Source organism: Ambystoma mexicanum, chromosome 13, assembly GCF_040938575.1.
Source record: "Ambystoma mexicanum isolate Mex_15411 chromosome 13, UKY_AmexF1_1, whole genome shotgun sequence".
NCBI classification, from domain to species: domain Eukaryota; kingdom Metazoa; phylum Chordata; class Amphibia; order Caudata; family Ambystomatidae; genus Ambystoma; species Ambystoma mexicanum.
Window position 1 is genome coordinate 48837854 of NC_090938.1, and position 12676 is coordinate 48850529.

General features: G+C 43.4%; 1 protein-coding gene across 2 annotated transcripts in view; it reads right to left on the minus strand.

Annotated features, from left to right (window-relative positions):
* Positions 1-12676, minus strand: part of RAB29 (RAB29, member RAS oncogene family) — a 184941-nt gene that overhangs the window by 51641 nt on the left and 120624 nt on the right. For both annotated transcript variants that reach the window (XM_069633166.1, XM_069633167.1), the window contains one exon: positions 465-536. In XM_069633166.1, coding sequence (XP_069489267.1) covers positions 465-536 — 72 coding nt within the window. The remainder of the gene's footprint in view (positions 1-464; positions 537-12676) is intronic.

The following is a 12676-nucleotide window of genomic DNA, read 5'->3' on the forward strand; positions in this document are numbered from 1 at the left end:
AGTGATTATCTTTCATCAAGACATATGCTGTACACTGTTATCCCATGTATTCACCCCTCTGCATTAAACATATGTCAGACAAAGATTTTGCCTTGCAAAGTCCATTTACACTAACACGTCAGTTTCTTCGTGCTGTATGGCAAAACCTGGAATTTAAGCCTTTGTGCCTTTTTCTTGAGAGGGACTGCTAATATTCAAGTAGGAGCTTATCAAACAAGCATCCTTTTTAAGCAAATACTAACCTTTCAAAGCCAACGGAAAGACAGAAATATCACAGAAATGACCACCAGTCTCTTAGCATGGATGCTTTTATGAGGAATTTTGTTACTATTCAATACATTGAATTATAAAATGGCTGTCTTGTGTAAACCTTTCATTGTGTACCATCGAATCTCAAAGTTGTGCCACAAAGTATCCTAAATCTCTTACCTAGCTTAAAAGGGCGGTCTTAATGAGTGTCTTACCTGCTATGTCCCATAGTTGGAGTCTCACCGTCTCAGAAGCCGACCACTGCAACACCTTCAGTGCAAAATCCACTGCAAAGAAACACGAAGTAGAAAAAGTGAAAACGGGAAAAACTAAGAAACTCATTTAAAAGGTGAAAAGGAGTAGCAAAGAATATATGGCACAATAAAAATGGGGAACAACTTGAGTAACAGTTTTCTTGATTAGCAAACAAACCCATTTCATTAGCAATTTTGTACTAATATTTTTAGTGTCAAACATTTGTACCCAAAACATAAAACTTGTAACAAAACAGCATTTTTGAAGTAAGACAGTGAGGGGAGTGTATGTAAAAGGTTAGGTGCATGGACGGACACAAATAGATATGATAGAAAGGTTTTCAAAATGCTTTCCAGTACAAGGATCTGTGCAGCTAACTGCAATCAGTGTTGCAGAGGGCCTTTATATTGTATGCTTTGCCCATCATTTGCTGTGCGAGAAGTTCAGAAGTTTCATAAAACCAAAACATTAAAGGAAAATCATAACCTGAGAACAAGTACTGCGAGAAATCCGAGGGTGCTCTCAACTCCTATTACCCTATTACCCATGGATCCTCTGCCAAGAAACGCCATTGCTCTTGGATACTGTCCCTGGGGGTGGACAAGCGAGGGAGGATCACCTTGGAGACCCCTGGTATACCCTTTCCTTAATAATGACTGAACCAACCCATCCCCAGTCTTTTCAGGTTGTTCTAAAACAACTCCCCTGAATTATTCACCAATGACTACAAAAAGAACCGAGACAAGGAAGAAACATCCGAGAGCAGTGCAGACTAATTGCTTTCACCACTGGGAAGAGGCCTGCTGAGAGCAGTAGAGGTCAGGCATTTCCCTTTAATGATGGCCAGGCAGGGATAATTGTGAACTCACACCACAGCCTGTTGAAGGGCTGCAGGTGTATAAAAAGCCTGACCAAATGAGTGTAGAAGAGGAAAGGGTAACAAAAGCCGTGGCAGTGAATTTGCAGCAGCAGGGGCGCCAAAAAGAACAATGAGGCGATGTGCGTGTGCAACACGCTTATGGTTCAACAAAGAGCAGCCCGGGAGGTGGAGCTCTGTGGAACCAAAGGAAGCGTGAAAGGAGAGCTGTTTGGAATGCTGCCCCTTTTTCTATGGCTCAAGGTGCTTGTTCTCCTGAGGCCAGAAGCCGACCCAGTAGTGCCCGAGGGGCAGGAGGTGGAGCCCTGAAGCAAAGACGAGAAGACCAGAAGATCTGCGCTGCAGGAACTTGCATCAAAGCAACCAGTGAGTTTCTAGATAAACAGAAACCCGGTATGCAAGTGTTTGATGCTGCGCGTAAGGTTACTTGGTTACAGAGTGGTTGTGTCGATTGAAAGGTATATTGTCGAAAGTCTCCAATTAGAATCCTTTGGAACAAGCGAATATTAAGACTGGTTAAGTCATGAAAGCCGACAGAATAATTTGTTACAGAGTAGTCACATGCAGAGGAAATCACTTATCTAAAGCCTCCGAACACTAGAAACTTTTAAAGGCAAATGAGAAAAACAATTTACAATACATCACAAATTGAATAAGGACATTCAAGTTATTTACCTTAAAACCTTTACAAGTTTCTGAGATACCAAACAGCAGAGAATATTAAAATGATAAAACACCATTTTGAATACTGCATTGGAGGAAAACTTTTTCTTATGAAGAAAACAATATAAGTGAAGGCACAGGCGAAGCAGGATAGCATGAAATGTGGGCAGCCACTTGCCGATTCTGCTTGCAATCCTAGCCTCTATATTGGCCAGCTCTCTCCCGGCTAAAAGATAATGCAATCATAATCTTAGAGCAAAGCGAGCCCTGGAGATGGACTACAGTGTATGGTATTGCAGTAGATCTGTAGATGTACCGACTGGATAGAACTACAGATCACTACTTTGCGTACATTTCTAGTTACATTTGTGTATTTATTATGTAAGAGGAAAGAAATGAAGCAGTGTGGATGGTGTAACAGGCAGAGAAGTTGTCAAACTAGGTGAAATAGTGTAGTCTTGCGGCTATCTCTTTCAGGAGAGCTTGTATCAAGCAACCAGGTGATGAGATGGACTGTCAAGGAGTTTGGGATCAGCTCATGGGTTAAGCACACATTGTACAGGCCACAGAACTAGTCTGCCATCAAAAGCATTTGGCCATGTGATGAAGTACATTTTCTAAAGTATTCACTCGTCAGTATAATGCACATTTCCCGACAAAATGAAATTTAGTTTACAATGAGATTTAGATACACCCATTTAAACTTTACAAAAAAGTATGGAGACAATCCAGTGTTTTACATACAGTAGCAATACTGTAATTATGGATTATGGAATAATTTACTTTACAAAAAGGGGGGAATTGCAGCACTGTCTTTTAAAAAATAAATAAAGTTAACACATACTGGTCTTTGCCATACAGGATATAGTGATCTTAAAGTACCATCACAATTACTTCTGGTTTGAATTATTAGAAAAGGAGAGAATGTTTCTTTCCTAGCACTCCCACACAGGCCTTTGGCAATTTTAATAGTGGAGGAGATAATTATTGCTGCACCATCGCCCATTGATGAGTGGCCTCACTACAAGCCACTTTGAACTTGTAGTGAGCATATAAGAGGGTAGAGAGCACGGAGGGCGAGCTGTGCTACACAAGTGTCAATTTAATTAGCAAACGGAATTGTATAGCAAATTGCTATGTCACACTGCTTATTTTATGCCTTGGGAAACATGGTGGAATCAGCCAAAACAAATAATCAAGTTCATTCTACTAATTTCTCAAACGCTTACGCCAAAGTGTACTCACACAGCATTAATTAGAAAATACCAATCCAAATAGTCATACACTGATTGAAGCCACGGTTGTAGAATATATGAAATGTAAATTTGACGAGGAAGTCCACAGAAAAAAAAGCTGTGTATTGCTAAAGAGGCATGCACAAGACACAATAAATGTAGAAGGACTGAGAAGAGTCAGCATTTGGGAGGCAACAGGAGCCAGTCTTAAAATCAGAGGCGGCTTGGCAGGGGCCTGGACCAGCAAAATTCGATTTGCCAAGTGGACTGAGGTGGAAAAATAGTTCATGCACACATTTGAATACAAGGTGAAGAGCAAAGAATTGCAGGGGGAACTGCAGTCGACAAAGCACAACTAAGTGGAAGCATGGGACCAAAAACCCCCTGTAGTAAGCACTTTTTTTTTTTTTTAAAGGGCATTAGTGGAATATTACAGTAGAAGTGTAAGAATACATATGTTTTTTGCAAAGTTACAATTAACACCAAAACAGAAGGGATAGAAAGCTTTGAATTAATCAGAACCAGTGGTATGGCTATAGATCAGAGGTCATCAAACCCAAAGGGGTGGGAACCTCCTAATTCACTGGCACCTAGAGGTAGAACAATATCATAGAACAAAAATGGTATCAGGAAAAGCAAGATAGGCAAGTGAGAACAGGACAGATAATGAATGTTAAATCATTATTATTTTATTCAGATTTATATATAAAAAATATAGAAATAGCTGAACATTAATATTTAAGTCCATACAACACATCCTAATATCATGCATTCATACACTCATACAATTAAGCATCCTAAAACATAATTTTAAGATCTTGGACAAATTCCAATTCATTTCTGTTGTATTCATAACAGTTGTTCACTCTGACAAAATATCTGATACACCATTTTTGTTCTATTATAGATCAGAGGTCTGCATCCTTTGACTCTGCCAATGTTTTGGACTTCAACTCCTGTCATCCCTATGCAGTAGAGCCAATGGCAATGGATTATGGGAGCCTTTTCTTTTTTAGAACATTTTGTTAGCCATAGGATGCTGACCTCTGTGCTAGACAACTTAAATTCCATGCTCTGGTTTTTAGTCCATCTACTCCATTACAGGAAGGAGCCATCCATATGCAAGGAAGTCTTTAACCAGCCACAAACTGAAGCAGTCCATTCCATCTGTTTGGCTGTGTTCCATCTTCACAAAGCGGAAGTAGGTGGGAAGGAACGAAGGCAGAAAATGGAGGATGGAAACAGTGAACAAGAGCCAGGTCGTTTAGATTCTGAATGAAATAACTAATTGGAGCAGAGACGGGATGAACGAAATAGGTAGTCTAGAGAACCAGGTTTGAAAGAAAAGAGAACTAGAAGACTAAAAGATAGAGACAAAAAGAAAAGGCAAGTGCCTGTATGAATGAAAGATCTACGTCAAAGTAGCAACAGTGGTGTACAACTAGAATAAAGAGCATTAGGAAGAAGCTTACCATATAAAGAGGGAAGTGGCTCAGGTGTTGAGAGCAGAAAGCAATCGGACGAAGGAAAGATGCAATGGAAAGATCCCGTGGTGGTTAGAGATAGCGGTGAATGCCAGTGTGTTGTCTTCTTTCAAGTCACTGAACACACTTTTGGACTGAGACCATGCCTTGACAGGCAAAGGCCAAATTTAATAAAGTTGGACTGAGTAGGAGTTCTAGACCAATGCAGGCCTATGTGGGAGTAATCAATAGAAAACATTGTTTGCAGACAGTAGAGATGACTGGGCTGCACTGGGGAAAGATGAAGGGTGCGTGCCACGAGTGCTTTTGCAGTGGGTAGCAGCCCAAGATTTGGTGCATATAAAATAAATGACGTTGTGAAGCAGACCAGGGTGTCAAACCTAAAGGTGGTGTTATTGTTTCCATTTGCAGAGCCCGACAGAAATCTGGGTTTCAGTGCGGGGCAATACCAAAAAGATTCACCCCACCTGGGTGGCAAAACATTAGAACAATGAACCCCGAGTCAGAAGACCTGTGTGGTGACCATCAGATTTCCATTAGCATTTGTACAGAAGAATGGGGACTATTTTCTTCATATTTTTATAAAGATTCATGGACCAATCTAGTATTTTACTTCACAAAGGCAATGCATGGGTGTCAGCACTGAGCAATACATTAAGTGACCCATCGCCCTACTCAGCTCCAATGCAGCAAATACAAGAGGGCATATGCAACATGGACCTCTGAACTGCACCAAAGTTAGCACCTGCTTGAACATTTTCATGTGGGAGAGACTGCTCACAGCATTTTTGTAAGGCGTCAGAGAGATTATTAAACAGAAACAAAAGACTAAGTGAGGTAAAGGAAATTGGAGAGTAAATAGTGTGCTGTGGGCGATGCAGGGGTGAGTGATGTTTTATGCTTTGCTAGAAGCTTGACACGTGAAATGTTACCCATGCCAATTACAGATGAAAAGGCTACAGTCTTTTTCACACATAGGACTGCCCCACAGTAATCCCTCAGGTCATACAGAAGTCATGAAACTTGAATCAAAGTTGATATAACAGTGGTCAAAATTAGGATTTGTTCACCAGGAGCAAAAACCAGTCCTGGGTATCAGGCATCCTCCCTTGGGCAGGAGCGACGTCTAAGGAACCAGGAGCTAGTACATAGCGCACAGCAAATCTAACCTGTGCGCTAGTTGCAAACTCTAACTTTTTGTCCATTATATATTAGCCAATATCCTTGAAATATCTTAAGTGTGTCCTTTATTCTCTTTTATACACATTCCAAAACCTACACAGTTAACATCACATAGCTTTCCTTGTATGGCACCACCGGCCCCAGGAGTCTAAAGTAGCTCTCGTTTTCAAGCTAACCAGGTTCCCCTTGGCTATAACCAGAAGCTAAACAGCTCCTGGCCATGTCGAACCCTGTAACAAGACATTGCACTGTTAGCATCGCACAATTTCCACCAGGTGGAAGTCTCGATGACGAAATAAAGCAATGCTATAACTAAAAACAAAATAAGAGCATTAAACAGAGAGAGTGCACTGCAAGTAGAACTAGATTAATCTCTAATTTCCAAGGAGGGCAAGCAACATGTTTCAAACATCAGCTAATACATGGTACATTGCAGAAGCAGCCATTTAATGACACAAGCACAATGAAATGAAATAAGAACGAGAAAGCAAAATAGAAAACACTTTTCTGGTTCTGCGATGCCCCTTCTGGTTCTTCCGTGTTCAACAATTGTGAATTTAGGGAAGATCATGCTGAAGACCACCAGATGATCAACAGGATATGTGGCGACTGACAGGGAGTACACCCGAAGAGTTTGTCTGGCGCCATCAACCAGTGGATGCTGTCTTTAGCGTGTTGGGGGGATATAGATCTACATTGTTGTTGGGACTAAGTGGCAGGAGGCCATAAGATGCAGCATCCCTTTGAAAGTGAGCCTTAATGTTCCCCGTTGCAGAGGTGAACACCCAGGCCCTCCTGCCTCGTGCGTGGGACTTGCTGCCAGTGCTGCGCTTAGGGAGGAGAGGTCCCGCTCTGCGGTCAATGCTCACCAAACCCCTGAATGATCCTGCCGGTGACTGTAGTCACCAACATAGCGCCTCCTGTGCCAGAAGGTGATGTGCATTTCACTGTCGCAGCCCGAGGCGCTAGATTTTCAGTGCAGCAAGAACTGCGATTGCTGAAGTACTTCTGTGCACACCACTGCAGGCCCACTTCAGTCTTCACCAGGGCCGCTGGCAAAAGTGCAACAGCACACCAGAACTTCCTGCTAAGCCCCACACAGGCAAGCAGGAGCCACTCCTACCATTCTTTCCTCACCTCGGCCCACCACCTCACAGAAAGGGACAGCGCATCAGGCAGCCCTGGCCAGGTTTCCTGCGCAGTAAGAATACCTGAATGTAGCCTTTTTATTCAAAGTGTTTTTGTATCCATTTTTTTCTCCCATATAACTTTATTAACGTTTTCACATCTTTTACAAACAATTCCACCCCGTACACCGACCTCCAATGGGGAAGCTCTTCTTGAAGCAAGTTGAGTCTTAACAACTTGAACGAAAACCTCCTGGTTCATCCCACCAGGCCTAACAGTCTCATTCTTCTTGGACACCAGTTCCCCCTTGCACTTTTCTGAGGACACCCCATTACCCTTGACCAGTCTTCCCAAAAGCCCTGGATTTCCTTGCAGAGTAAGTGGCCCATTAACATTTCATTCTTTTCCCACCTAGTCACTTTCGGTTGGAGGGTGCTTTGCCTTCCATGTTTACGCTATTACCAATGCAACCGCCATCATCAGGATTATATAAATAGTTTGTTCCGCTTTGGAGGGTAGCTCTTGTAGTTGGCCTCCCAGCCCCAGAATAGCCAGGCATCGGTTACCAGCTCCCTTCAGTTTCAAAGCCTCAACCAGACCCTCTATTAACCTCCAATATTCCTGGGTGTGCGGACATTCCCACCAGCTATGGCTCCAAGTGCCCACCTGTCCGCTTTGTCTCCAGCAGAGATTCAACACCAAGGGATAACATGTATGTAGTCTCTCTGGGGCTAGATGCCACTGGAACATCAACTGTGTCCATATTTCTAGAATTTTTAGGGATCTAGTAAATTCTGGTATGCTGGCCCATAACTGCTCCCAGTCCCGTTTCAATGACTTGACCCTTTACCCCCCCCCACCCCAAAGAGTCATATTTCCTTTCCCCCAGCGTCTCCCCCCTGTTTAAAGCATACATTGCTCCCACTATATGTTTATCTCCTGAGTCTGATTTTTCTCGAAGAGGGTTAAAGTCTCACATAGCTGCCACTTTTATTGAGCGGTGCGGGACCCAATGTCTTTTCTGAAAGCATCGGAACCTCCCCATCTCCTCCAGCCCAAAGTCTTCCTTGCACTGGCTGAACAATTGAATTTCTGTACCCCTGAACATATGCTGCACTTAAGGCATCTCCCCTCCCGCCATGCTCCAAAGCCCCTTTCCCCTCGACCTGGGGTAATCCCTGGATTGTCAAAGATTGGGGTAAATGGTGATGGGAATGTGGTAATTTGGGACAGTTTTCTTCTTCCTAGGAGTCGGCTCCCACTGACAGAATTTCACTGTAATACATTTTCTTGGACCCATCTCCCTTCGGTTTCCACAGTACCTCCTCAATGTTTTCCGCTATCAAGGCCTTATCCATCGCCCTCCAGGAACTGGCGCCTCCCTGCACCCACCTCCCTCGCTAACCCCCCCCCCCCAGCGCTTTACAATTAGGCAAGACTTCTTTTAACTGTTTCTAAGCACTACAAGAGTCCAGTGAGGTGGAGGGGCACTAAAAAGAAGGCTATTTAAATATAAGGTGCAAGTAGCTATTAGCTGAATCCGTTTGTAAAAGGTTACATTATATTTAGTTTTTCTCAAAGCACAGTAAAGAGCAACGGGCTCTGTGCCAAAAAGAATGCAGCCTATGCTAAAAATAGACTACAGGCATTGCTGTGGTGTTTGCTAAGGCTGGCAGAGAGCACGAGGTAACTCAGCAGCTGTTTCCTGTCCATCAAAAACCCATTCAGGCTAAAGGCTCAATGCACACAATGCAGAATTATGAAAAATAAGGTTTTAAGGGGAATTACTGGACCAGATAAAATAGGAATAAATTGAGTGAAGTATGGAGAGTATGACGGGAACATTGTGTTTATATATAAATGTTCATAGTGTAGCAAAATGATGATAAACAGGAGCTACAACGTATTCTTGCATAGACTAGCAGTATGCCAAGTAGTATGCCCTAAACGGAAAGCCAGCCATGAAGGAGGGAAGACTGCAGCATCCCTTGTAAGGGAAGAAGGACAGTTTTGGATGAGCCATGCCAGTATCCAGTGACCAAGTCAAGAGTATTTAAGCTCCCTGTCGGGCACTAGTCTGCAGGAGCTTGGAGCGGTTGAGGGACAGAATATACCAATCAGGAGCAGAGTTCTTTGCCCCATCCTCATTTCTGTTCACATTAAACTTGTTATCCTTGCATGATAAGACTCTTGGCCTTAATTCCCTAGAGGGGTCAACTTTTTTCTGGTGTGAGCGTGATTAGGGGTACCCGTATAATTAAAGGGGTACCCCTATAAATTGGGCTACCTTTCAGTGGTGACAACCCGACCATAGTTTTTTACCCCCGTACTTTGCGAAGCCCTAGGCCAGTCACCATGAGAAAAGCCACGCCCATCTATAGTGATCAGACCCCTAAATCAAAAAACCTATTTATCCTGAGCGACTTTAGTAGGAGCCATTTAAAAAGAAATCCTTACTGCTCACTAAAGCGAGGCGTGGCTCCAGAAAGACAGGACAGCTTCGTAACAGAGGAAAACTTAAGTGAAACACACCCATGTGAGTATACTGTTGCAAGTCATAACATGGGAACATGTATGTATGGTGATGTGAATGACGGTGATGTGGATGACGTACAAGGTTAATGGAATAGGACTTATTGGTGATGTATTATGGAATAGGACTTTTGGTAATGCATTATGGAATAGATTGGATAGGATTTCAGGTGATGTGTTAAGGAGTAGATTGGATAGGAGGTGAGTTACATATTGAAATTGTCGCGTATTTCTGTTTTAATACTTTTTAATAATGGAAAAAGGGAGCCTCAGCGTATAAAAGACCGAGATGAAAGGGAGCCCCAGCTTATAAGGACTGGGAGATAAGGGCTCCTCAGCGGTAACAGGTTGAGAAGATATTACCACGCATTATTCTTTTAGGACGACGATAGAAGGAAAAACAATAGTGGCTCGGTATGAGGAATGGCCCTGGATTTTAGTCATTTTTGTATCGCGCTCATACACAAGTGTTTCAGAGCGCGACCAGGCAAAGGGAGGGGGGACCAGGAGGAAACAAAAAAAATAAACAGCAATCTTACTAGGCCCAGTGACATTAAGAGCGCGCAAGTGCATGTGGAAGGGAAAAAGGGGAGAAAGTGCATAGTAGGGGGGTGAAACAGAATAAATAATAATAAATAAAAAATAAATAGATATGGCGATAAACAATGGTAGTGCAGCCAGCAAGTGGCAAAGTGCAGGGTTGGTCAGACAGGGTGTATCTGATAAGTGCAGAAGTAAAGAGTGGGGGCCTCTTTACATCCTGGCATGCGGTGAGCCTGGACTGCGCGGTCCCCCGGACCCCTTTCCCACCATCATGGCGCTGGCTTAGCCAGACGCGCTGCCGCAAGCCCATCTTCAGCGTCCCAGCTTCCTCCACCCTTGTCCCACCTCACGCGCCCTCCCCCGGACCCTATTGGTTCACCCCTCCTTATTCTGACCTGACCTGGGCAGCCCACTGCCCGGCAACCCCTATGGCTAAGAGCCCTGAAGCCAAGGGCGGCTCCTGAATTGGTGGCTCCAAAACGTGCCTGCAGGTATCCGCAGGGGAAGCCAAGGAAGCCAGCAATCAACAGACACCAACAAAAACCGTAAGTGTGGCATGGGTGGGGTGTAGAGCAATTATTCTACACCAGAAAACCCACCACTCTAATTTACCTTCCCATAACAGACTGCCTTAGACTTAACCCATGCATACTTAGAAAGATTTGTGACCACCAGCCGGATTTTATCCATGACAGTATTTGAAATTTGAAATTTTGCCTTGCACTGCAAGCCTAACATACTAGTCCAAGCTAACAAGTGTCACACCTGGAGGTAATTGTGTAGGCTAGACTGCGTCGCATCTAGATAGGTTTGTGAACATGCCTACTTAGATGGAATTAGGAAGGTTAGCATACACCACACTTGATAGAACTTTGGCCTGCACCGCATCTAGATAGGATTGTAAATGTTATCATGTGCCACACTTAGAATTAAGATCATTAGCCTGCCTCATATCTAGATAATTATTGTGAAGGTTAACGAGTGCTACACTTAGACGGAATTATGTAGATCAGCAAGTACTACACTTAGACAGACCTATGAATGTTAGCATGTCAAATGTCATATAACCCACTAACCAATATAAGCTCAAACTCTCTGCAAACCCATCTCACTCAAAAAACTCACAATCATCTCTCGCACAACAAGCTGAATGCACTTCACCACACTGCAACAACACATAAGCCGCACCAACAGCACACGTGGACTGACACCGATGCAATACTTGCGGCAAAGCTCAGCACCCGGTGTCTACCGAGTTGAAGCTGCCAACAGTACACCACCCCACCCCTCTCTCTATCCTACTCCCTCTTCACCATACTAACCCATCCCACCTTCTCGTTTACAGATCCGCCAGAGCGCCTGGGGACCAATTCCGTTAGTGACGGTGCGCAATGTAAGTACCTTTAACATAACAACACATTTTCTGTTGCTGTCTTTTGTGGTAAATAAGGAAAGAAAGTGGATGAGTCGCGGTGTGTGTGTGTGAAATCAAAGTGGAAAAAGTATAACGGGTGGGGGAAAAAGTGGGTTGATCTATATTTTTGTATAAAAAGCTGAAGCATGCGCAGCATAATAGTAAGGTCTATGGAGCATTAGGGACACGCGCAACATTATGAAGGTAGAAACTCCAATAAAACACATGCATAGGGTTCTGTCACTGTATTGCGAAAGAATAAATAAACAATGGATAGTAGAAACAAAGGAAGGGGGCGGCAAGGGAGGGATGTCCTGCTCCTGGCCAGAGTAGGGCTCCCATAACAAACACGCTAGAAAAAAATTCCATCTTTTTAGCAGCAGAATATAAAGGAAATAAGTTCCAAAAAAGAAAAGATTTTAGATCTCTGGGAATTATTCAAGGATATGGAAGATCAGGAGAGTGAAAAAGAGATCTAATGTGAGGGGATATACCCTGTAACGCCTAACCCTGCAGTAGGGTATACAAACCCAGTCTATAAGCCTCCAGTGGCAGAGTGTCAACAGGTTTAGCAACTGGAGGCGTGGGGGGTACTACAGAGCTTTTACACCTCCATATAACCCATCCACAAGCGCCGATATGCCTGTATCATCGGTGTACCCAGAGGGTCCACAAGTAGACTTAAGTAATGAGTTAAGAGCATTGCGGGAAAGGTTAGTTAAGTTACAAGAACCTGAAGAAGTATTACCAGAAATAAGGGTACCAGTTCAGAAAATAGTGGATTGGAAGTCAGGAGATTTTAAATGGTTGAAAAGGATGATGGGCAGAGGGCAAGGACGGTCCTGGGACAACAAATAGAACAAGCAAGGGAAAACAGAAGGGAAGATCAAGGTGGTAGAAATAATGAAGAGGCAGGGAAAGAAGGATATCAAGGAGAGGAGGTGGTGAGAAACATGTCCCTGCCACAAGAGGCAATGAGGAGGGACAGACCAAGAAATAGACCATATTTAATTGTGGTAGTACAAAAAATGAGAAGAAAAAAGGGGTAGGAAAAAATTAGATATGTAGATGCCGCCACTACATAAAGGAGTAGGGATAATGCAGTATGTGCCAT